Genomic DNA, 26,855 nt, shown 5'->3' on the forward strand with positions numbered 1-26,855 from the left:
CAAGCCTGCAACTGCGCCCGTTCACATCATTCTGTGAATTTTGAGTTCATCATTCAGAAATGGTCATGAAACATCCATACTCAACTTGGCCTAATTCCCTCAGAAATAAGTGCACCTCCTTTCCAGAAGACTGTACAAGGTTAGGGCTGCAGTCTTGGAACAGTGTAAAGGTAACTGGTTCTCACATAGATTTACCAGTAGCTTTGGCAGAATCTAAGGACATGAGCTAAAAAACAGTTAACCTCAAATTCCTAAGGAGAATCCTATTCCCATCATAGACAGAGCCACTTTTGAAAAAACAATATTTTATGATGTTAAGACTGGTTCTTGTTTTTTTGTTATTGTCTCAAGACTTTATTTTTTAGAGCAGTTTTAGATTCACAGCAAAATTAAGAGGAAGGTACAGAGATTTCTCATATACCCTCTCCCCACACATGCATCCTCTCCCTCATTATCAACATCACTCACCAGAATGGTGCATTTGTCACCACTGATGAAACTACATTGACACATAGCAATCACCCAAAGTCCTCAGTTTACTTTAGGGTTTCCTCTTGGTGTTGCACATTCTACAGATTTAGGCAAATGATGTACTCATCATTATGGTTAGGTTAGGTCATACAGCCCTAAAATTTCACTGTCCTAAAATTGACTTCTTTCACTTAGTAATATGCATTTAAGTTTCCTCCATGTCTTTTCATGGCTTGATAGATTTACTTTTTAGCACTGAATAATATTCCACTGAATGCATATACCACACTTTATGTATCCATTCATCTACAGAAGGACATCTTGTTTGCTTCCAAGTTTTGACAATTAAAAATAAAGCTTCTATAAACATTCATATGCAGGTTTTTGTGGGGCATGCATTTTCAGCTCCTTTGAGTAAATACCAAGGAGCACAGTTGCTAGATTGTATGGTAAGAGTATGTTTAGATTTATAAGAAACCAACAAACTGTTTTCCAAAGTGGCTGTACCATTTTGAAATCCCACCAGCAATGAATGAGGATTCCTATTCCTCCACATCCTTGCCGGCATTTTGTACTGTCAATATTCTGGATTTCAGCCATTCTAATAGGTGTAGCAGTATTTCATTGTTGCTTCAATTTGTGTTCTCTGATGACATATGATGTGGAGCATGTTTTTATATGCTTATTTGCCAACTGTATATTTTCTTTGGTGAGATATCTGTCTCTGGCCCATTTTTAATTTTTTTTAACTTTTTAAAAAATTTATTTATTTTTGGCTGCGTTGGGTCTTCGTTGCTGTGCGCAGGCTTTCTCTAAGTTGCAGCGTGCGGGGGCTACTCTTCGTTGCAGTGTGCTGGCTTCTCATTGCGGTGGCTTCTCTTGTTGTGGAGCACGGGCTCTAGGTGTGCGGGCTTCAGTAACTGTGGCACACGGGCTCGGTAACTCTGGCTCCTGGACTCTAGAGCGCAGGCTCAGTAGTTGTGGCGCACGGGCTTAGTTGCACTGCGGCGTGTGGGATCTTCCTGGACCAGGGCTCGAACCCGTGTCTCCTGCATTGGCAGGCGGACTCTTAACCACTGCGCCACCAGGGAAGTCCATCTGGCCCATTTTTAAATCAGGTTGTTTGTTTCCTTATTGTTAAGTTTTAAGAATTCTTTGTATATTTTGATAACAGTTCTTTATCAGATGTATCTTTTGCAAATATTTTCTTCCAGGCTTGCCTTCTCATTCTCTTGAACTGTGTTTGGTTTTAAGATCAGTAAGTAGTGAATATTTTTTAAGGTAAGAAGGAAGAGCACTGATTCTGATACTCAAAGCACACCATAATTTCAATTTTACAGGACAGCCCTGATCTAGTATAATTTTAGGCAATTTTAAATTGTCAAATGAGTCTTTATCCTTTATGATCAAATATTAAAGACAATAAATCTTAAACAGTTCAGTTTCCCAAAATTATAGCTTATATTCTGCTCATATTCTGACATTTATCTTTTGAATGATCTAGAAGATACAGTTGAGGCTCTGCAAAACAATATCATTGCCATGTCCTATTTTCCTATTTGTTATAAGTTCTTAAACATTTACTTCCAAACATGCTTTCTGCCTGCAGTAGTACTGCTGGAGGCTTTATAAACTCTGGAGTAAAGTTCTGATGCCTTGTGCAAGAGTCATTGCCTTGTGGGACAGATATTGACATGAAAATGCAGGAGAAAAATCTGTCTCTTAGTGCTAAAGTAGAGAAATTCTAAAACTATTACAGAACAAAAAGGAGATTTAGGGAGAGAAGGGGAGGAGTTTTTGCTCTCTTTTTTTCCCAGAAAAGAGTAACAATGTTAGAAGGCTGCAAGGTAACAGCCCTCTGAGGTGCTTCTTTCCCTACCTACCCCCCTGTGTCTCGGGACATTCAAGTGCTCAGTGACTCTTATTCTAGAAAACTCAGAAAGGGGAAGGGGTCAAGGTGAAGGTGGCTCATCAGGCAGCTATTCGAGTACCAGGGCCTGAAGAATTGTCATGATTCAATAGTAACTTTAAAAAAGGCTCTTTCTAAAAATATTCTATCATGCCGACCTAGTCTGTCAGAATGTCTAATATTGTAGCGTGGAGGAGTCAATGTTCGGGCATATACAAAGAGTTGTTTTGTTTTTTAGGGGGTAGAGGGAATAGTTTGCTTTTTTTTCAGTTCAAGAGTTGAGTGCAGGGGCTTCCTGGTGGCGCAGTGGTTAAGAATCCACCTGCCAATGCAGGGAACATGGGTTCGAGCCCTAGTCCTGGAAGATCCCACATGCTGCGGGGCAACTAAGCCCATGCGCCACAACTACTGAGCCTGCGCTCTGGAGCCCACGCACCTAGAGCCTGTGCTCTGCAACAAGAGAAGCCACCACAATGAGAAGCCTGCGCCCACAAAGAAGAGTAGCCCCCGCTCGCCGCAACTAGAGAAAGCTCGTGCGCAGCAACGAAGACCCAACGCAGCCAAAAATAAAATAAATAAAATAAATTTATAAAAAGAAAAAAAAGAGTTGAGTGCAGATACCTCCTGGGGTGGGTAATATTCTGCCTGTCTTGTTGATTAAATAGATTTCCAACTGTAACTGTCGAGATCAAGACCTTTGGGATACAAAGAGAGTTAAGGGTTGATGAGTGGTTCAGTGTGTGTGTGAGAGTGTGTATGTGTGTTTTGGGATGTGGAGAGAGGATTAAAAAGGGATAGTTTGATAGTGGCATGAGAGGACCACTGAATATTAAGGTGACGTATGCCAGAAAAATACTTCTGGTTTTATGATTTCCCTCATACCCATGACTGACTGATCCTGGGAATACTGAGAGTATCAATAAAGGACTTTACTATACATACAGATCACCTAAAGTTCTTGTTAAAAACCAGATTCTGATTCAGTAAGTTGAGGGGTTGGGAGGGGCAGGGCCTGAGGTCCTGCATTTCTAACAAGATCCTAAGAGATGCTAGGGACCACATTTTGAGAAGCAAGGACCTAGCAAACCGTGGGGTTCAGTTCATCACTGGGTGGACCAGTTAATGGCTGATTCAAGCTCTGAGGAAGCTCTAGAATTGACCCAGCTGCCCTTGTGGGACAGACACGTGGCCACTGCTGCCCATGAAGGTGGTCCTGAGAGCCCTGCCAGGCCTGTGCAGAATGGACACACTTGTGAACGGATGGAGTACTCAGTAGCCCAGCCCCTTACAACGTTATGGTAAATGTAATGGTCTGAAAACTGGCTGACGTGTTTCTGCTAAATTCTGCATTTGAGTTTGGGGAAATAATTTTTCCCTGTTAGGTTTTAGTCACTCCTTTTTTATACCCCCTTAGTTTTGTTTTGACCAAGACAGAGTTTCTACTTTATAGGCCAGTCTGAAAAAGGACTCTTTATGGCCTCAGTGAAGCTGTGCATCACTTTTGTCACAGAGCAAAGGATTCATCTCAAAATGCAAATCTTGCAATAATAACATCCTAATGCACTCTGAGGTTGTATGTACCAAGAACCGCTTAGTTTACAAAGATATTTGGTGATGAAACATGGCAAAATAATATCTTAAAATAGAAATATTCAACAAATGAAAACTAAATGCTTCTTTCCCATTTTGGAAATCTAGGATTGAGCATAACCTATCAACAACTTCTGTTCTAGGAGTTGGCAAACATTTTCTGTTTTTAATCTGCCAGATAGTGAGTATTTTTATGCTTTGTGGACCATATGGTCTCTACCACAATTATTCAGCTCTGCCATTGTAGTACAAAAGCAGCCGTAGACAATACATAAACAAATGGGCATGGCTGTGTTTCAATAAAACTCTACTTACAAACGTAGGCAGTGAGTGGGATTTCACCTAGCCATAGTCTGCCAACCTCTATTCTAATCAATCTGCAGAGAAAAACACCTAGGCATTATTTTTCCAGGTCCATTCCATCTCATTAAGGTTACTACTTTGGAAGATGATGCTTATGACGCACCAGCGGTCACATATGTACTTAAAGTTGATCTTTGTTCTTTGAATGTTAAGAAGAAATCTGTATACATTCAATTCATCCACTTGCAGTTGCCAGGAACCGGAAATACAGTGAGAAACAAAACAATTACTTCTCTTGAGAGGTATAGTGATGAAGTAATGAGGCCTTTTCTAGGGCAAACATTAAGAGCTATGAGTGCATCACAAAGATCCCTAGGATTCTTCAAGTATGAGAGGTACATAGTAGGAAGTTTGGGATGGGAAAGTATTAGGAAACAGTAAGCACAAAGATCAAGAAGTCATGGAGAACATTGTGTTTGGTAAATTGGATTGAAATATTACCTGTTGGATTGAGGGTGTGCTATTTTTTAAATGTATTTATTTATTTTTGGCTGCGTTGGGTCTTTGTTGCTGTGTGCGGGCTTTCTCTAGTTGCAGTGAGCAGGGGGGCTACTCTTCATTGTGGTGCACAGACTTCTCATTGCAGTGGCTTCTCTTGTTGCAGAGCACGGGCTCTAGGCACACGGGCTTAAGTAGTTGTGGCATGCAGGCTCAGTAGTTGTGGCTCACGGGCTCAGTAGTTGTGGCTCGTGGGCTCTAGAGCGCAGGCTCAGTAGTTGTGGCACACGGGCTTAGTTGCTCCACGACATGTGGGATCTTTCCGGCCCAGGGCTCGAACCCGTGTCCCCTGCATTGGCAGGCAGATTCGTAACCACTGCACCACCAGGGAAGTCCTGAGGGTGTGATTTTAAAGAGATGTAAAAGGTAATAGTCAGCATCAGGAAATGAAGATAGGAGTGTAATGCGGGATTAAATCGTGATCAGATTTGTGTGTCATGCTGAAGAGTTCAAACTTGTCCCCAGATGGCAAGGGGAAGAGAATAGTCATTCTGCTGACCTATTCACATACTCTCCATATAACTACCCCCCAACCTCCTCAGAGATTAATAGCAAGGGATCATTTATAATAGCAAGTCACAGCCAGCTGTGAGCACTACCTATAGCCAACAGCAATAACAAACTACCAGTGAGAATAAAACATAGAGGAATTAAGTTCACAAAAGCAAATTCCTCCCAATGTGCTATGTGCTATCAAGTGACATAACTTAAATTGTATATACTTATTCCTTAAAGTAAAGTAAAGAATAGAAACAATAGTATAATTTCTAATTAAATGTCCAAATAACTGATACAGCTCATCAGATGTGTGATACTGTACCCAATGCCATGATATCTAGAAAAATCACAAAATCCCCTAGCCTGGAAATCATTTAATTATATTTAATCCACATATTCCTAAAGTCAATAGGTCCTTCTTACATTTGTAAATTGTTTTAAAATGCTAATAGGATTATTTTACAGTACAATAACAGAGACTTTAAAGAAATGACGTGAATGTATGTGATAAGTAAAACAACGTATTTCAGCCTCTCTTTCATCCCAGACACCCCACACACACAGAGAGAGAAAAGCTGTAGCCAAATAAAAGTTTCATGAAAAAAATAGAAATTTTAGAAAGAGCACAATAATACCATCAGTCTTAGGTTTATTGATGTTGTGTCCCATTGGAGAGCTGTATCATTGTTTCTACTCATAGTAATAAAAAAAAATTTGTGGGTTTATAGATATGTAAACTGTATGGTTACTTTTCAAATACCTCAAAACATTAGGTGCAGTAATTGTTTTACCAGGTCTTGGTTAAATGTCTCTTTCTCCAGGAAGCTTTCCCTGACCTCTCAGTGCTGGTTGGTGCCCCTCCTTTGCATTCTCGTGGCACCCTGCACTTCTGCTGTCACAGCACTAAACACAGTGCCTGGCTACCTATCTATTTTCTAGGCTGTGTGCTCTTTAAAGAAAGCTCCGTGTCTTTGTCATCCACCATTAAATTCCACTGCCTTGCCCATAGCAGGGCAATAATGATGGTTTTTAATGAATAATAATTTGTTAGATGAATAAGTAAAGGTTTGGGGGGAACTAAGTTAATACTTTATCTTCCTATCACAATATTTTGTTCATTACCCATGTCTATTTAATCCTTCCAGGCTCAGTGAACCCTCCAACAGATTCTCTGCTTGATGCTACAGAATCTACCCTTGGCACCCAGCCTTCTCCAGCCAACAGCATATCTCCTACAAGTAAGGATGTTTTCATACTGTTTTACTTCCCATGAGCTATTAATCCTTTAACTAAGTAGGTTGATACAGAAAAAATTTTCAGAAAATTTGTATGATTCATGCCCTGTTCTTGTCTATGGCGTTTCAGGTAAATATGTTAAGTACTATTCTCATGGATTAAATGAATTAGCACAGTTTCCAAAGTCCTTCACTTGAAGACCTGGCAAAATAAGGGTCAATAAATCTTCAATGAGAAATTTAAGTTCTGTATTTATTATTAAATGAGTTAATAAATTGACAGTCCTCCTCCACAACTATGTTCTCAGTAGGGTGTTTAAGAAATTGGTTGTAAATGGGGATCCTGTGGACCAGAAGTGGGTAGATAGTTTTAAATTTAAATTTGTTCTGGTTCATATTAATTTTGACAAAGTTGACTGGTGTGGACTTGAATTCAGCCTCCTAGTGGCATTATTAATAATGGAGTTCAGGCTGGGTCAGTGTTACTGTGGCAAAGGGATAGCAGTGACTTACAGAAGTTGGCATTGATGCAAACAGATCATAAATTTCCATATCTATGGCCTTTTTGTTTAACAAAGAACCAAGGTGACTTTCTCTAACACAGAAAAGGATGTTCTACATAGAGTCGAAGTATGCTTTTTATTTCTTGTTTAATTAAACTATCAATTTTAGCTCAAAATGAGAACTGAAAATGGAATAAGCCAAAGCAGTCAGTAGGAATGAACAATTCCTTTAGCCTGTAGCCTTTAGCATAGCCTGCAGTCACTGTCACAGGTTGATATTTCTCAGAAAATGAAGCATGTGGCAGGATGAGAAATGCCTGCAAATCACCCAACAGAAGTTTTACATCCACCTGATTGTTTCCTAGTTCTTAAGGCTTTGTAATTTTCTTTTTTTTATGCTTCTTTTTCTTCCACTTTTAACTCATCATTCAGCAATAAACCATAGTAAATTATGATATTCTTCATTCAACAAATATTAGCATATTCAACATTAATACCTTAAGTCTCGTTAGTACTCTATGTATTAGCTATCCATTGCTGTATAACAAATTACCCAAACAAAAGTTAACTACTTATAACACATATATTGTCTCACGTGGTTTCACATGAGACAGGAGCAGCTTAGCTGAGTGGTTGGCTCAGGTTCTTTCATGAGGTTGTAGTCAAGCTGTTAGCTGGGGCTCCTGTCATCTGAAGGCTTGACTGGAGCTGAGGGCTCTGCTTCCAAGCTTGGACATGTTGGCAGGAAGTCTCAGCTCCTCACCACATGGGCCTCTCTATAGGGCTACTCACAATATGGCAGCTGTCTTCCCCCAGAACAAGTAATTCAAGGAATAGAGTCACCAAGACAAAACCACCCTGCCTTTTTATGACCCAGTCTGCAAAATTGCACACCATTACTTTTGCTATATTCTATCTGTTAAAAGCAAGTCACTAAGTCCAGCATGATCATACTCAAGAGGCGGAGAATTGGGCTCCACTTCTTGAAGGAAAAAGTGTCAAAGAATTTGTGGACAAATTAAAACAACCACATCCTATCACTCAGAAGATGTTTGCACCTAAAATTCAATGTGGTTTGATATTCTTTATTATGAGAGGTAGACAGAGTAAGCATTACCACTTCCATTTTCCAGATGGGGACACTGATATGCTGAGAGCTTAAATGACCACATGACTAATAAGTGGCAAAGTTAGTATACACACCAAAGTCTTCTGACTATAAATCTAGTTCTCAATACATTAGATGCTATGTTTTCTCCAAATGGTCTAAACACTTCATGAGGACAGGGACCATATTTATTTTGCTTCCTCACACATGCCTAGCACAGAGTAGGCATGCAAAAATATTAGTTGAATAAATGAATGAAAAAGAATAAACGAGAATAATGTTCCTTCACTATGTAGATATCATTTAATAGACTCCATGGTGTCAAAAAAAGATGATAATTTGTTTCTGCCTTCAAAAAGTTGCCTTGTACTTGGAGAGAGATGACATGCACATATGAAAATAAGTCCGAATAGTAAGGTGAAAGGTGCAGTGTTTTATAGAATTAAAATGCTCAGGGAGAGATACGGACCAAGAAGTCTTAAGCTTTGAGTATGGAAAGGTGCCTGTGAGTTCGTGGAGTCAGGAAGTGTTAAAAAGAGAGATGAAATAAGCTGACCCTTGAAGTATGTATTGTATTTATTTGACTATTAAGAGCTTGAAAAAACATTTTAAACAAAGAGAACAAAATGAGCAGTTGTGCATTGGTGAAGATATTCATGGGGATTTGAGAAAATTTTAGTAAGTTCAGGTCAGAGGAGTGGGATTGTGTAGCAGAGAAACAGGGATGAAGATTGGAAACTGCAGAATAAAGAGAGCCTTCAGACCCAGTCTAAGGATTCTAAATGTTATACCTTAAGAGATGGGAGGGACCTCATTAAACATTTTTTTAGAAGGGAAGTGACATAATTCATTCACCAAATGTTTATTGAGCCCTTCCTATGTACCAGGTACTCTTCTAGGTGCTAGAAATACAACAGTGAACAAAAGAGAAAAAAGAATCATGCTATCATGGCGTATCCATTCTGCTAATTGAAAGCACAAATGAATTTCTTCTAGCTCAGTTTTCTGTGGGGTTAGTTGACATATACTAAGTTGTTCCATCAGTTCAAACACCATTCTTATTTCTGTGAAGAAGTTCAAGAAAAAGGAAAGAACATTTGTTATCCTTAAAGAGTCTACAATCTAATTAGAGAGGTTGAAAGAGCACAGTCAAATAAATATATTTGTTTAAAAGCAGAAAAAATGCTACCTGATCTGCTATCATACTAAGGTGATACAGTTTGGAAATTTCTGGAGAATCAAAAGACCTCCTTAAAAATAAGGCCCCATTACACTGGACCTCAGGACTGTTTTAGATCAATGGTTCTCACCAGGGTGATTTTGCCTCTGCCCCCCTCCCAGGGACATGTGCAGTGTCTGGGGGCATTTTTGGTTGCCAAAATAGGGGAAGGGACGGTGCTCCTAGCATCTGTTACGCGGAGGCTGAGGATGCTACAACATAAGACAGGACAAAGAATTATCAGGTCCAAAACGTCAATAGTGCTGAGGTTGAGAAACCCTGTTTTAGTTCCAGGCTCAGGTATAATAAGACTAGCTATTTCTCACTTTACAAAATCTGGACCTCTGTCAAGGTAGTAACAAGATAATGTTTGGAATAATTTTCAGTCTGATTTTTATATGTCAAAAAAACATGTTAAATCAATGGCTGCTTATATCTAAGTGAAACTTATTTGCTTAGAATAACACTGAATTACAACTGAAAAATCTAAATTTCATCTTGGCAATCTGGAGGGTAATTGTGAAATCACATGATGACTGGCTGTCTCAGAAGCTGGTAGGATTCGCCCTTGTGTTCTTTTAAAAAAGGAAATGGGGTGGAACATGTCATGGAAACCAACTTCAAAAGGCTATGGTTTTGTTCTAAATTCTAAGATGTAGTGAACTATATAATTCAGTCATAATTTTTAAGCTACAGATCTTGCTGCAAACATCCAATTCGTATTCTTTTTTTCCTCAATGAAAGGATATTCTTGAAACAAATGTAGAAAGTAATGGAAACAATGGAACCTTATAACTCACAGCCAACTGCAAGAGTTACCCAGGGAAGCCCAGCTCAATTCAACCTGAACTAACTGTTGTTTTCTGAGTGCCAGCTGCATTCGCAGCTTTGTCCTAGGAAAAGACAGGAGGCTAACAAGCTAAATGGTGAGATGAGACAAGCCTGCATGGAGCCATAGAGACCCCAGACGAATCTAGGATGAGACAGTACTGGCGTAACTCCAACCTTCCATTGCCCTGAGCAGAGCCCTATGCCTTCTAACGCACTGGCCATGAATTGCCTCTAGACTACGTGGCCTCAGAGAGCAGAACCTCAGAAACCTCAGAGAGCATAGCCTCAGAAACGCCAGCCCCGACTGTAGCAGTCATCCAAGACCTTCTTTCATTCAACAAACACGGAGTGTTGACAACGAGCCAGGAATTTTTGAGGCGCTGGGATACAGTAATGAATGTGACAAGCAGGCCCCCTGCTGCACAGAGCTTACAATCTAGCCAGACCCGCTTGCCTAGCCTCCCATTTCACTGGCCACCATGCCACAGACATTTTGGCTTTGCCTCCTATTTTTGTGTACAACTCTTGGACCTGATGGCATTTACTTTTGATATTAAGCCCTCTCTAAAAAGTTAGATAATCCTTACAGTCTGGATCTTTCTACTCCTGGAAGCTTTGAGTGAAATGCCATATCCAGTCTGATTCTAACCATTGGCCAGCTCTCCAGGTGAGCACACCTGATCCTTGGCGAGTGGGGGGATCAGAGAGGAAGGGTACAGACTGAAGGAAGTAGTTCCACAGGGGATGCAATGAAACTACTAATTTATAAGAAAGCATGTCAGAAATGGGTGGGAGATCAACCTGGAATTAGATGAGATTAGTCCAACACAAATACAGGGGAAGCAGATTAGATCAGTTGTAGATCTGGATATTCTAAAGTGAAGAGGGGGGTCCCAGAGAGACTCTGCAAGGCAATGAGAAGCCTATGTGATTTGTTTGTGATAGCAACTTCTGACACCTTCTCCGGTCATGCCATACCTGTCTTCAAGGGTCAGGACACCTCTGTTGCTGTCTGATAATTTCTGCCTTTATCATATGTATCCAAGCACTGAAAATTAAGAAAAGTAAATGAGTTCTGGGGACATGGAGAGTAGAATCAGGAAAGTTGCGCAGGGGGTCTGGAAAGAAATATAGACTCAAATAGAAGAAAGATGAGAGACAGATCTTCATATAATGGTCTTGAGCAAAGACATAAAATGCATGCAGGACCTAGGAAGACAAGCAGGATGAGTGCTGACAATGCTTGTTGGGAAGGGGGCTGCAAGTTGCTTAGGTGAGGTGGAACCAGGTGGAGGTGCGCTTAGGTTAATAGGCTATGGATTCGAACTGCGATCTGAACATCAAAAAACATCCACTATGGCTTTTTGAGTATATAAAAAATGTAAGTAAAACAGAAGACCCAATGATGACGACCAGATGATATAGATTTAAAGTGATAATGGTCTGAACTAGAATGGGCATATGTAGAAATTGAGAGTTCTGTGTGTGACAGAAGCCTCAGCAAGGTTGTCTGCCTAAACGTGGGGGAATAAATAAAATATTTTTATAAAACTATCACACAAGGGCTTTCCAGGTTTTATTTTTCTAGTAATTACCTAAAAATTTTTACCAAATGCCATGATTGTATTATAGTACTAAGCAATAATGTTAACAATGTTTGTTAATATTTGAGTACCTCTGATGTGCCTGGCACTATTCTAAACTAGTAAATGTATTATCTCCTTTAACCCTCCCCAAAACACAATGGTATAAGTACTGTCATTATCCCCATTTTACAGATGAAGATACTGAAGCACAAAGAGGTTAATAATTAACTTGCCCAAAGTCGTGCAGAAAGTGAAACAACCTAAACAGTCAGCTGCAAAGCCCGAGTCTTACTGCCTCTGAGAGTACATGATGGGTGCCCAATAAATGTCGTTAGACATTGAATAAATCCCTTCTAGTGTGAAGCTGGTATTGCTGCTATGAAAAGGTCAGTATGACAGCTATGTCTATATTAATCTTTCCCTCTCTGGACCAGTGCTTTCTGAGAAATTCTGCCTCCAGAAGTGGGGCTGACATTTCCTCAGTTGGAAATAAATTGGAGAAAAAGACCCTCCTCCATTCGTTACCCCTTTTCCTCTCAACATCATTATACTATAATTCTTATTGCCCAGAGATATGTACAGAATCCATACAAAACTCCAGTGCTCTCCCTTGAATCCTAGGAAATTCTGGACATTACATCTTTCTCACCACCATTCACCTGGGACGCACTTTACAGGTTGTTAAAGAATTTCTCAATTTTTCCGTTCCTGTCACCCATAAGTCAAGGGTAGCCTCCTTGATGACTGATTTACCTTGCGTATGTGTTTATTCAGTGTTCCCCCTTTTGGGTGAGGTACGTCTGGGGAAAAGCTATTGGACATCCTATTCAGTTCATTTCCTAATTATTGAGTGTCTGTGAACACACCACATGATGTGTGATGAGCTCTGTCCTGCCTACTGTCATCTTCCCCCAAAGGAGTCTTGCAAATCCTTTCTGGACCAGTAATCCAGAAATACATATTGCCTTTAGTCCTTCAGTGAGCACATGTTCCCCAAACTATCTGCCTCCCATGGGAAAACAGTTGTATGTAGAAATTAAGATTTCACACCACACATCTCCTTTATGTTGACCTGAGGATCAATATCCACCTTATCCTGACATTGGGGGTTGATGAGGCTGACTTGGATGTGTTTAGATGTATTTGCTGACCTATATTCTTTTAAGTGCAATTTTCCAGTCAGTGCCATTGTAGGTTTAAAGCCTCTTTGTGCTGCAGGTTAATTACTGGAGTACAATTACGCACTTGTCAAGGAGACTGGGTAGTTATGTCAATAAATGTTATGTCAATAGAATGGAAGGTCAAGTGAAAATATTACTATTTGAGAAAATAAGTTAAATTTTCATGTTTAATTTTACATAAGAATAGGCAAAGTCTTAGACAACTGAGCTTGATGAACTCGATCACTATGACAGCAGCAGCGTGAACTTACAAATAAATTTTACCTCTGCTTTTAGTTGAATAAATAAACTGAACTGGGTAGATTAGAAAAAAATAATTTTCTTTTGCCCCATCATTTCCTGTCCAAATGAGCTCTGTTGAATTTCTACCTAGCCTCTGAAAGAAATTTTAGGTAATTCTTTTCCTTGGCTTTTTTGGTGATTTTCATATAATAAATATTATCTGGTCCCTTTCAGCCACAAGAACAGATTTGTGTCAATAATTTAAAAAGCTTGTCAATGTAATGTCAAAATTTGCAAAAGTTAATTCAGTTCAGAACTTTTCTCCCTCCTTCCCACCAAGTGTGGGTCTACCTCAGCTGTGGAAGCCTGGGATGTGAGGTTGTGTCTTTTATGTCTGGGGGGGTGGGTAAGGGACAGACATGGGAGATGTCTTTGAGATTTCCTGGCTCCATCCTGTTCTCCACTCCTAGTTGTTGGCTTGACTCTCTCTTTGGAGATCATGAAATGGGGAAAAAAGAGGAGGGGTAGGTAAGGAAAGACCTTCCTTGTCAGGCTGACCGTAATCTGACTTAGGTGCCCTAAGGCTGGAGAAAATTAAAATTGCCATCTCGACCTCATGGGGGCACTTGGGCAGATTTCAGAAATCTGTGACTGACCTGTGGATGCTGTCCCCTTGATGGGCCATGCTTCTCTTTCGGTCTTCTGCGTTCCTCCCCTCCCTGCCTGTTAGCTTCTGGGGGTTTGTCAGCTTGGGAGCTTTTTATTCCTCTTAGTATTTTTTCCTGGGTGAGATTTCTTTTTGTGGCATTCTATTTTGTCTGGGAAAACATGTACCTTGGTCTCCTGTTTGGGGAAGTGCTCCTTTTCCCCATTATGGCCATATCTCTCTTCTCTACGCCCATTTAGCACTGCTACTTAAGCATAGGCTCCCAGTGTAGCCTCTTTAGCCTGAGTAGGGCACTAGTCCCCTTTGTCCCAAACTCCAGGACATGCAGGTCAAGAGCTCTGAGTGGTCTCTTGAACCCACACTTCACTTGGACTAAGCTAAGGGAGCATATTCTTCTTTCCCTCCTCCATGAAAAGGGACTTGACTCACAGCACCCCAACTCTCTCCAAAGAAATCCTCACCAGGGCTGCTTTCATCCCCTTACATAGCCTTGAGGTGGATGATGGACCAGAACTGATGAACCCATTCTACTCTATCTTCACATGTCCTTCATAGGTGGTCTAAAACTCTACTTTAGAAGTGAGGATGACTTGCCCTGTAATATCATTCTTAGCCTTTGGGACCTCACCTAAAATGGAGGTACAAAGAGTCCCATTTGAAAATTCCGTTCTGCATTATCCGTTAAAATTAAAAGAAATTCAGTGACACCAGCAACAACAAAAAAGAAATTAAGAAAACAACCTCATTCACAATAGCATCAAAAAAGAGTAAAATACTTAGGAATAAATCTGAGCAAGAAAGTGAAATATCTGTACACTGAAAAATATAAAACGTTGATGAAAGAAATTGTAAGACATGCAAACATGTGAAAAGACATCCGATGTTCATGGATTGGAATAATTAATATTGTTAAATTGTCCACACTACTCCAAGCAATATACAGATTCAATTCAGTCAGTCCCTATCAAAATTCCAATGGCATTTTTCACAGAAATAGAAAAAACAACCCTAAAATTCATATTCACAAAAGACACCAAATAGCCAAAGCAACGTTGAGAAAGAAGAACAGAGTTGGAGGTATCACACTTCCTGATTTCTCACTATACTACAAAGATGTAGTAATCAAAATAGTATGGTACATGCATAAACAGACATGTAGGCCAACGGAATAGAATAGAGAACCCAGAAATAAACCCAAGCAAATATGGTCAACTAATTTTCAACAAAGGCACCAAGAATACACACTGAGAAAGGATAGTCTCTTCAATAAATGGTGCTTAGGGAACTGGATATCCACATGCAAAAGAATGAAATTGAACCCTTTTCTTATACCATACACAAAAATCACCTCAAAATAGATTAAAAATTTAAATATAAGACCTGAAACTGTAAAACTCCTAGAAGAAAACATAGGGAAAAAGCTCCTTGACATCAACTGGCCTCAGCAATGACTTTTTTGATATGACACCAAAAGTTCAGGCAACAAAAGCAAAAATAAACAAGTGTACTACATCAAACTAAAAAAATTTTCTGCACAGCAAAAGAAACAATCAACAAAATACAAAACAATCTATGGATTGGGAGAAAATATTTGCAAATCATATATCTGATAAGGGGTTAATATCCAAAATATATAAGGAATTTATTCAATTCAATAGCAAAACAAGAAACCACCTGCTAAAACATGAACAAAAGACCTGAACAGACATTTTTCCAAAGAAGACATACAAATGGCCAAAAGGTATATGTAAAGGTGCTCAACATCACTAATCATTAGGGAAATGCAAATCAAAACCACAATGAAATATCACCTCACACCTGTTAGAATGGCTATCATCCAAAAAATTAAAGATAAGTGTTGGCAAGGATATGGAGAAAAGAGAACCCTTGTACACTGTTGATGGGAGTGTAAATTGATGTAGCCTTTAATAGAAAATAGAATGAAAAACATGGAAAACGGTTTTCGAAGTTCCTCAAAAATTTAAATGTAGAACTATGATTTGATCCAGCAATCTCTCATTTTGGTATTTACAGAAAGGAAATGAAAGCCACCTCTAAGGGATATCTGTGCTCCCATATTCACTGCACTATTCACAGTAGCCAAGATATGGAAACAGCCTAAGTTCCCATTGATAAAAAATATATATTTATGTGTGTGTGTGTATATATATATATGTATGTTATTCGCCCTTAAAAAAGGAGATCCTATGATATGCAACAACATGGATGAACATGGCGGACATTATGCTAAGTGAAATAAGGTAGACACAGAAAAAGAACTACATGATCTCACTTATATGTGAAATCTAAAAAGAGTCAAATACATGGAAGCAAAGAGTAGAACGGTAGTTAGCAAGGGTAGGGAGGTAGGGGAAATATTTGTCAAAGTGTACAAAGTTGGAGTTAAGTAGGATTAGTAAGTCTAGAGATCAAATGTATAGCATGATGACTATAGTTAATAATACTGTATTGAATATTGGGAATTTGCTAAGAGTAGATTTCACATGCTCTCATCACACACACACACAAAAGTAACTATGTGAAAAGAGACAACATGTTAACGGGCTGAGTATGGTAATCACTTCACTATGTATATGTATATCAAATCATCATGTGTACACATATACAGTTTTATTTAAAAGATTTAAAAATTTGCAAGTAAAATAAATTCATTGAAAATGAAGCAAACATGATGAGGTGATGGTTTACCCACTGAGATAGTCCACAGAAAGCTGTAGTTCTTGGCAATGGTGTGATGGATTGACAAGTAATAAACAGAGTTCTAAAAACATGGCCAAGGTGAGGATGCTTGAAGAAAATGGGGAAAGACAAGAGAAAGAAGAAAAGGAAGAGTGTTAGCATGGGTAGTGCCTTCCTTAATGGGTTATTAAAAGCAACAGAGGAGACTCGGCATGTAAAACACCGGATAATATAGTACCTGGTTCATAGTGTCAAAATGTTACGTTTTATTATTAGTTCCGTTAAATCCCTTTGGGAACATGGTAGGAAACCCAAGGTAGGAAATAAAGTGGTTGAGTAATTAACCAGTCTGTCTTTGTCTAAATTGTTTGGTGTGTGTGTGTGTGTTTTAATAAAAACAAAAAACCCCTAGAATTATGTGTCTACTTCTACTTGAGATGGATTCGGATGTAAATGAAACCCACCATGATCATGGTCTTATGAGTGGAGGAGGCGAGTGGGCAGTGAGAAAAAGCAGATATCTATAAAGTTGGCTTGAAAGGTCACATGTTATATCCAATTTATTATATTCCCACTACTCTACTCTCCCCCTCGCTCACTGGGCTTCACCCAAATCGGCCTCTTTGCTGTTCCTCCAACATGACCTGGGTGCTCCCACCTCAGGGCCTTTTCACTCATTCCCTCTGCCTGGAAATTCTTCCCCCCAAAATCCACATGGCTCACACCTCATCTTCTCCCAATCTTTGTTCAAATGTCACCTTCTCAATGTGGGGCTTTCCATGACCAATTCATTTTAAACTGTAACACCCTCTATCTCACTTCCTGTCCTCTTTCCCTGTTTTATTTTTCTCCTTAGTGTCTTTTAACATCTTGTATAATTTACTCGCTTTTCCCCACAAGAAAGTAAATCCCACGAGGGCAGGATTTTTTGGTCTGATTTGTCTACTGATGTCTCTCCATTGCCTAGAACAGTGATAACACATGGTTCTCAATAAGTATTGATAACTCCATAAACATTTGGGGGTGGGGTAAGGATATTTTCTAAAGTACAAAGAAGAAAGTGATTAACAAGGGAAGGGTTTTAGAAAGAGCAGAAGTCTCCCTAAAGAAAAAGGCACCTGGTCACGGCCCAAAGACTGGGTAGTCTCATGACAGGAAACTAAGAGGTGATGATGGAAGAGAGGAGAGAGGAGAAAAGCAGAGGATATAAAAGGCCTTCTGTTTTGAGTGGTTGTGTGTTAGGGACCATGACTGAGCTCTTCCACGGCTAAACCTTGGTTCTCAAAGATTTCCCCCCAATTAATCTGCCTGGGGCTCTCTAGCGTTTCCCTCCATGCTGTTAACAAGGCTAACTATACTTTTTTTTTTAATTTAAAAAAATTTTTATTTTATTGAAGCATAGTTGTTTTACAATGTTGTGTTAATTTCTACTATACAGCAAAGTGATTCATTTATACATAAATATACATTCTTTTTCATATTCTTTTTCCATTATGGTGTATCACAGGATATTGAATGCAAATGAACTTATCTACAAAACAGAAACAGACTCACAGGCATAGAGAATAGACTTGTGGGTGCCAATGGGGAGGGGGAGTGGGGGAGGGGTGGATTGGGCGTTTGGGACCAGCAGAGGCAAACTATTATGTATAATGGATAGACAACAAGGTCCTACGATATAGCACAATGAACTATATTCAATAGCCTGTGATAAACCATAAAGCCTAACTACACTTTAAGGCTACCAGAGTGGATTGAATATAATCTTTGGTGTCAGACAGGCTTGGGTTCAATTCTTATCTCTGCCACCTACTAGCTCTGTTACCCAGGGCAAGTTATTTCACTTCTCTAATCCTGTTTTCTTATATTAAAAAAAACAGAAGTAATATTTTCTAGTTCACATGGTTATTAAGAGTATGAAGTGTAAAAATGCATAAAGAGCAACTCTAAAGCTAAGGCTCACACAGTCCAGTCCAAGAAGTAGGCCGGGATCAAAAGAGTCCAGTGAGCAAAATTAACCTTGAAATAAATCAATACTTTTACTTGTATTTTTTAATTCCTTGAAGGAGGAAGCAATGACCAAATCAATATTTCTTTTTTGTTGTTGTCATTACCATTTTATCCTTTATTCTCCACTTATATCGCAACTGCTCACCTGTCTTTTTTATTTGGCACATAGTAGTCGATGTTAAATAATTAAATTGTTTGGAAAATATTTCAGTATTTTCCCCAAATTAATCCACATGGGGTCTCTAGCATTTCCCTGCCTTTCCCTCTCTGGCAGTGAGAGGGATGGTCACTGGGAAGATGGCAAGAGTCCAGGTTAAGAGATTGGGTTTTGCTTCCTAATGTCACAAGGAGCCAACCAGAATTAGCTCTTATAGAATATGTCTCTGTCTCCTCCATCCAACTCAGAACTGTCTTCTGAGTTGATTGGAGCTGTCTTCTGACTTCATTGAATTTCTAGTGATAACATAAAGGGGTAATTTTTAACGTTAGTGAAAAAGCATTTTAAGTTTTAATAGAAATGGGTTTCAAAAGGTTTCAAATCTCATCTAACCTCATGGCAGTTTATGAATTAATATAGCAAGCCATTTTGTACTAAGCAGTGTTTTCCTCTAAACCCCTTCTTCTTTCCTGGAAACCAAGGATCATTATTTTGTACCTCTGGACATGTACAAGTTTAAATAACAATAAACATTCAAACTTTGTACCTCTGGACATGTACAAGGTTAAATAACAATAAACATTCAAACTGAAGAAGAAATAAACAACCAGCAAACAAAGCAAACAACTGTCTGTCACTGGGTTTGGCATATTACTTGCCTACGTAGTATTTCATAATATAAAACCAACTATTGAATGCTGAAGAGGTTTTGCCATATTGTGAGTGTAAACATAACCTTAAAACAGAAAAGACAAAAAGCAAGTATGGCTTATTCGCATGCTGAAATATGTAATACAAATCTTTTAAAGACTTGACTGAAAGGAATATGAAGGCAAGTCTTTTAAAATGCTGTACTTGATGTCAAGAGATTGGCAGATACGTATGTCCTCTTATAGTTACAGAATCTCTAGGTCGGGCTCTAGGAAGGGCTTGCTTTCAGAAACAGAAGGAAAACAAAAGAAAACAGCTCAGAGAAACAAGCAGCATTCGCTGCCACCAGTGTGCCACAGTTTTTTGTTTTTTTTTTAATTAATTTTGTAAGTGAAATAGCATTTTCTTTTTTCTTTTTTTAAATTTTATTTATTTATTTTATTTTTGGCTGTGTTGGGTCTTCGTTTCTGCACGAGGGCTTTCTCTAGTTGCGGCAAGCGGGGGCCACTCTTCATCGCGGTGCGCGGGCCTCTCACTATCGCGGCCTCTCTTGTTGCGGAGCACATGCTCCAGACGCGCAGGCTCAGTAGTTGTGGCTCACGGGCCCAGTTGCTCCGCGGCATGTGGGATCTTCCCAGACCAGGGCTTGAACCCGTGTCCCCTGCATTGGCAGGCAGACTCTCAACCACTGCGCCACCAGGGAAGCCCCGAGTGTGCCACAGTTTGATCACTGTTCTGCTGCTGCTGAGGCCATGGATGTGCACTGTTGCAACACTCTGTTCAGTTCAACACACAGAACAAACACTTCTGAGGGCTTGTAAAGGCCCAGTCCTGGAATAGACAAGTACCACACATTGCTAATACTAAACCACAGTGTGTAGACCACCCCAGGGCCTTTGCACTTGCTGTGTCCTCTACCTTAAAGCTCCCACAGCCCCTCCCCTGCCTCCATTCTCCCTCTACATTCCTCAGGGCAGCCTTCCTGGGACTCTGACTATGCCTTCTCTCCTTCAAATGTTCTCCTGTTTGGATTGGTTTATGTGATTCTCTGGTTAATGTCCATATCCTCCGTGAACTTAAACTCCAGGGAAGCTAATCATTGTATCACCAGTGCCAAGTACAATGCCTGGAAGATAGAGGCTCCCAAATGCTTGGTGAATAAATGAAAGAATGTAAGCAGGGAGTAGCAAGAGATAACAACGTTGAGATTGTTAGAGGTTGTGTCATGTAATGCCAAGAGGCCTTAACCTTGAACCATCGGTGTAAAGCTATCTCTAGCTGGCTTCAGCTCTGACTTCTGCATGATGGACAAAATTCCAGATTAGGGCTTCCCTGGTGGCGCAGTGGTTGAGAATCTGCCTGCCAATGCAGGGGACACGGGTTCGAGCCCTGGTCTGGGAAGATCCCACATGCCGCGGAGCAACTGGGCCCGTGAGCCACAACTACTGAGCCTGCACGTCTGGAGCCTGTGCTCCGCAACAAGAGAGGCCGCGATAGTGAGAGGCCCGCGCACTGCGATGAAGAGTGGCTCCCACTTGCCGCAACTGGAGAAAGCCCTCGCACAGAAACGAAGACCCAACACAGCCAAAAATAAATAAATAAATAAATAAAATAAATTTATTAAAAAAAAAAAAAAAAATTCCAGATTAAAGGGATCATTCTTTCAATAACCTATGCAACTTGGCACAGACCCTTAGGCCAAGACCAAAACAAAATTCAGCTGGAGACGAATAAGACTGAAATGACCTTGGGCTCCCTCAAGATAGTGATAGCTGTCATTGATCCTTTTGTTCCCAGAAGCTATGGCACTGATTCAGCCCTCAACAAACTCCACAGGCCTGCCTGTGAGAGGAAGCGTAGGGCTGTTATCTAAACCAGGCAAGAGACACAGTGAGGCAAAGATCAAGACAGCATGCATGCCCGAGGCAGTGTTCCTCTTCCCATGGTCCAGGAACAACACTCACTAGATGGAATCAAACGAATGAATTCTTCCCCTGCAGTAAATCTGCAGTAAGTAAGGATTTATGTCACATTATGTTCTGACCTCTAGAAGAGAACATTTAATCAGTCCGTTTAATACAAATGAAATTCCCAGTTATCATACTTCATCAGGATTCCAGTGAATCCTGCCAGAATCAAATCATATGTTACTAATCAGTACTAGCACCCAGTGTGGACAATCAGAAAATGTCTGTTCCTTCTAAGTGAAAAGTACTTTCAAAGGTGGCTGGCAGTTGCATATTAGACTGAGATTTCTAGGTGATGGTTGTAGCTCACAAATAAGTACAAAGTTCTCTGATTTTTGCTTCCTCGTTCTTTTTCTTCATCATCATCATCACCATTGTTATGATGTACCACCACTGTAAAACCATTCCTTTCTGCTTTCACTTACTAAGTCACTTGGTGAATACTGTGAAAGTCAGTTCTCCCAGTGAGAGGAAGAGAGTGGGGGAGGGAGGAAGAATGAATGATGCTGGCCCATGGGAAGGGAGATAAGAGATGAGACTATGACTGACAATGAAAGCCACACTTTCTCCTATACAAGGAACAGAGTTCCAGAGTAAAGAGATCATTCTTTCTTTTATCCTTCTGAGAATTGTTTAAAACGTGGATAGTCTTTCTTCTTTTTCCCTTCCCCTCCTCACTTCCTCTTTTACCTTTTCTTCCTATATTAATTAGGAGAAGCACATCATATCTTTCAGTATCCCACAGTATCCAATGATTACTTATGGCTAGTTTTCTTCTGCGCATTTTTTACTTTGTCTTGTATGGTTACGAGGTAAACTTAAAAAATTTTAAAAACAGATAACTGAAGAAATTACTGCAAAGAGGGACAAAGATAAAGCCATCTCGATGAGAGAAAGAAATTCAAATTCACTCTGTGATCCATAGGTTCATAAAATCATAATGAGCCAGTTGCAGAGAAGCATAGCTGCTCTTGATGCAGAGACTTCCTGGGCCTTCCTCTAGAGGGCGTGGTGGAGCACAGCCAGCCAAATGCTCACAGGGAGTGAACAGCGGCTGACCTCCTTGCTATTCGACTGCCGGCCAGGGTGGGCCAGTGGGAGAACGCCAGGGCTCAATTCCCTAAGAGCAGTTCTGGGGTGTCCAGGAATGTGATCCCAATACTCAGTTTGAGACAGTCTGAGCTTGCCCTACGGCTACTTCGTGTCTCCTGCCGCCAGTCTTTTGGTGCATTTTTCCTGCCATTTGTCTTGATGATCAGTAGGAGGCAGTGAGCTGGAAGTTACAGTGACTGCACGAGAATCTGAGCCACGGGGGCTCAGTGAGGTGGAAGAGGAGAGCTGCAGGTGACTCTGCCAGCAGGCATCACCACGCCATCAGAGAGCTAATGCCCAGCACGCTGCCGTTCTCTTCACCCCAGACAGCCCTTTTCTGGTGCAGCCTTTTGGAATGTAGTTCTTGACTTGGGCCAGCCTGGGGAGGGATTGGTTACCTGGAATCAGAGTCCTTCTAGAAAGACCAAGGAAAGTGGGGCAATGGTAGAACTCATCAAGAGATTCGTCTATTGCTATGATATGCTTGTGTCTTCAGCACCTGAACTAAACTGCAGATGACCTGTTGTATAGCTTCTAAAATTACTTTTTAGTGTTTACCTCACGCCAGGCATTCTTCTACCAGAATTCATACGAGTGATGATTTCTCAATCATCACAGTCACCCTATAGAAAAGTACTGTTATTTTAGACGTGAGGAATACAAGAAAGAGAGACAGGTCAGTAGACTTTACCAAGATCATACATTTAACTTAGAACTAAGCGAGGCTTCAGCTCACGGTATGTGGCTCTGGAATTCATGCTTTTAATAGCTAAGCTACACTGCTTTTGCACATCTCCAGGTGGTTTGCAAATCTGTCTCTTAGGCTTTGTATGCAAGTCTAATGCAATGGCTTCCTAGCAGTTAAGAGCTAGAAGGGAATCTGTCTTCTTGGCAGCATTTGACTGCACTGACCCAGCGTCTGGCACACAGCGCTCACTCACAAATATTTGAGGAATTGGACTGACTGGCCCTGCGTCTGGAAACCCTCCGTCACCTTGGCTTCTCTAAGCCATAGCCCCTGGCTTTCCTCCTGCCTCCCTGGGGTCCTCCTTTTCAATCTCCATTTTTCCTGCCAGTACCTTACATGGAAGTGGTCCTCATTGTTCCATGCTAGGCCCTCTTCTCTTCTGCCAAGACCCATCTTCTTTGGCACTCTCAGTTACTCCAGTTACTGTCTACATGCTGATGTCTCACAAATACTCATTTGCAGCCTAATTTTACTCCTAAGATTCAGACTCACATGCTCAACCCTCTGGAATTGAATGTCTCATATGCACTCAGAATCAATCTGTCCAAAATTTATTTCATCTTCGTGCCTCTTGCCCTTCCAAAGCTATTTTTTTCTGTTTATTTTCTCAGATAATGATGCCTTGATCCAAAAATCTGCCCAAGCTGGAAAACTGGAAGTTATTTTGACTTCTCTCTCTTCCTAATTTCCTACATTCGGCCATTTACCAAGCCTGTAGAGCCCACACTTGAAACCTGTCCACTTCTCTTCTTCCCCACAGCCTTCACGCTATAGTCCAGGCCACCCTTCACTTACCCTGGGGTCAGAGCATCTGTTAAGGTCTAGTTTGGTATTATTCCTCCGTGGAATCTTAAGGATGTAGCTTCTTCTTACTTCTCCATCCTCATCCCTTTTCTTCTCACAGAGTGCCTTCAACATTCTGATCGGGCTTCAGTTCTCTCCCACCTTTTCTGTCCACACTGCTTGGGATATTCTGCTCCTTGCTTGCCCTCTTTCTCCAACTTGTCTGGCTAATTCCTGTCACCCTTCAAGCCTAGTTGATATGTCACTTCCTCCAGAAAGCCTTCGCTGAGCTCACATGTCTTGGTTATGTGTTCCTCCTCTGGAATCCCACAGCACAGTGCATTTTCTCTACAATAGTACTTATCTTCTACTGCAATTCTCTTTATACTACTTGTGAGGGAAAGAAAACAAACTACAGTAACAACAAATTCCAACATTTCATTTTGTTCATTTATACTTGATATAATACAAATGTATTTATCCTAACAGAAAGAACCAATAAAAGGCCAAGCAGGTAACTGAGTGCCTGCATTGGCAGGCAGATTTTATTTCTTAGCATTGTTACTAGAAGGTTCTGACCAAATGTGCAGTCCATATCTACTAAGAGAACACTACATCAAGAAATGCATTTTATGTAATATCCCCAGTCAGGTTTCAACAAAATCAACATTCTTTTTCTAACTTTATTTTTCCTTGCCCTTGTTTTCTCTTTCTATCCACTTCTTTTATCTTCTTGCACTTGCATATTTATGTAAGCCACCATGAACCTGTTCTGGAACAAAGGAGAAATACATATAAATTAAAAAACCTATTAAAGATTTGTCTTCCCTAGAGACATAAACATGTTTCAGTGTGCTGTGGTAGGGTATTTTTCTTCTTCAATCTACCTTGCTTTATATCCAGAGATATTTTCAAATGAATGTGAATTAGTCTTTCATTTTGGGGAGAAGGGAGGGAGGAGGAGAATGGGAAATATGATGGCTTATAAAGATGGAGATGATTTTGAAAGCTAAGAATTGAAGTAAATATGAAACCATATTTAGTATTGGAAAATATTATATACAGTTGTGAAGATTCACTACAAGATAAGTTCCATGAGGGTGAGGACCTTGTCTTCATTGTTCATTGAATGTCGAATAGTCTTGCACACAGTAGCACTAAAACAATATATTTTGAAAGTGTGAATGTTGGGTGTGTAACCACAAGCATAGAACTTTTGAACTCAGTTTCATAATTTATAAAATGAAGCCATTAGAGTATGTATTCACTAAGATTCTTTCCAACTCTAACACTCCATGCTCTATGTGCCACCCTTGTTAAGCATAGTGGCATATTTAAACATGTGAAAGTAAATACCTATGACAATTTGGGAATTTTTTTGCAAAGTAGGTTATCCAGCTCCATCTTCAACAGCCCTTGTAGATGTGACTAGATCGACTCCAAACGTCACCCTTCCAAGTGCTCAAAGTGAGTATAGCAAGGCTTTCCTCATGTGACTCAAAAGAGACAACACAACACTACTGCTATGATAATATTGAGGTTTGGGCAAAATGCTATATTTTTTCATTTGATGTTGATATTTTGGTTTTGAGTTACTCTGTGGCAAGTTATTATCTGGTGACTCTATATTGATATGCCAATCACTGTAATCTTAAAAATATGGGTTGGTGATTTGTTATTATATTGTATTTTTCATTTGTCCTGGGATTTTTAAGGTAATATTAAAGTAATCTTTACAATACTCCCAGTGATCTGAGTTGGTGACAAGAACAGAAAAAGAAAGAAAATCAGTGACAAGTTGGCATTAAACATAAACCACAGACTTTTGCTTATTATGCCAGCTAGTGTTCCTGTGTAGCAAAGCATATTTTCAGTTTCAGATTTCCCCAAAGTCATATCGTTTAAAAATTCAGCACATCAAAGTAAAATTAAATTACAGCCTTATAAGAAAGTGGAATTCTGAAAATTTTGTCTTTCAGCCAGCAATTACGACCTGACTACCCGAGGCTTCAACTACTCCTGGACCTCCAGTGGGAAAGATGCCAAATACTGTAAGTGTAACTGTGAGTCCCTTGGAGTACTCTGGGCCTCATTCATTTACCCAACACATATATTGAACAGCTACTGTGTGCTTTGTTTAAAATCATATTAACAAATATTTACAAGGCATTGACAATGTTTAAAGCATTGTTGAAGTTGCTAAGGATATATCTGTAAACAAAACAGACCTAAGTTCCAAAATCTGGTGGAAGAGAGACAGACAAACAGTGATAAGTGATACAGAAAAAATAAAGCAGAGAAGGGAGACAGTGAGAATCAAGGGTGAGGGGGCACTGCCCTTCTAAATAGGGTGGTCTTGAAAGGCCTTACTGAGGAAGGCAACATCTGAGTAAAGTGGAGATAAAAAAGCAAACTATCAGTAGATCTGGGGAAAGAGGGAACTAGCTAGAATATGCATATCACTAAAAAAAAAAAAAAAAAAAAAAAAGGAAAAGAGAGGGCCCAGTGTGAGGCACAGAAATGGTTTGTTACTTGTCATCTGACCAAGTAGCAGCAGGGTCTGCTGATGCTGCTTTAGCAGGTATTGACAGGATTGGAAAAGGAAATATACTGCCTCTTAGTGGTACAAGACAAAGATCAGCATGGTGGGAAGCAGCAAAGGATGTGGCTAAAGCAAAGAGAAACCTGGATGCCACAGGTGCAGGACTTCTGAATTTAACTCCCGGGCCCTTTGCCACAGAGTAAATGTGTATGTCCCTTTTAAAAAGCATTTAAGTTGTACATTGAAAACCTCTAAAAGTCTTTTATACCCACTGGCTCAGTCAGTCATCTCACTGCTGGGAACTTGTCCTTAGGAAATAAATCA

At 40.0% G+C, this 26,855-nt stretch overlaps 1 protein-coding gene and 1 long non-coding RNA gene across 2 annotated transcripts in view; one reads left to right on the forward strand and one right to left on the reverse strand.

The window, feature by feature from the left end:
* CD96 (CD96 molecule) overlaps positions 1-26,855 on the forward strand; it is a 91,562-nt gene that overhangs the window by 44,226 nt on the left and 20,481 nt on the right. The window contains 3 exon segments of the mRNA XM_082394811.1: positions 6,475-6,567; positions 25,379-25,456; positions 25,969-26,040. Coding sequence (XP_082250937.1) covers positions 6,475-6,567; positions 25,379-25,456; positions 25,969-26,040 — 243 coding nt within the window.
* LOC309630076 lies at positions 14,327-20,717 on the reverse strand. Its single transcript, XR_014245411.1, has 2 exons — positions 19,296-20,717; positions 14,327-19,246 (listed from the first exon to the last, which is right to left on the reverse strand). It is a non-coding gene; the product is annotated as an uncharacterized lncRNA (long non-coding RNA).

The sequence above is a fragment of the Balaenoptera borealis genome, assembly GCF_965194805.1.
Source record: "Balaenoptera borealis genome assembly, chromosome: 5".
Lineage (NCBI taxonomy): Eukaryota > Metazoa > Chordata > Mammalia > Artiodactyla > Balaenopteridae > Balaenoptera > Balaenoptera borealis.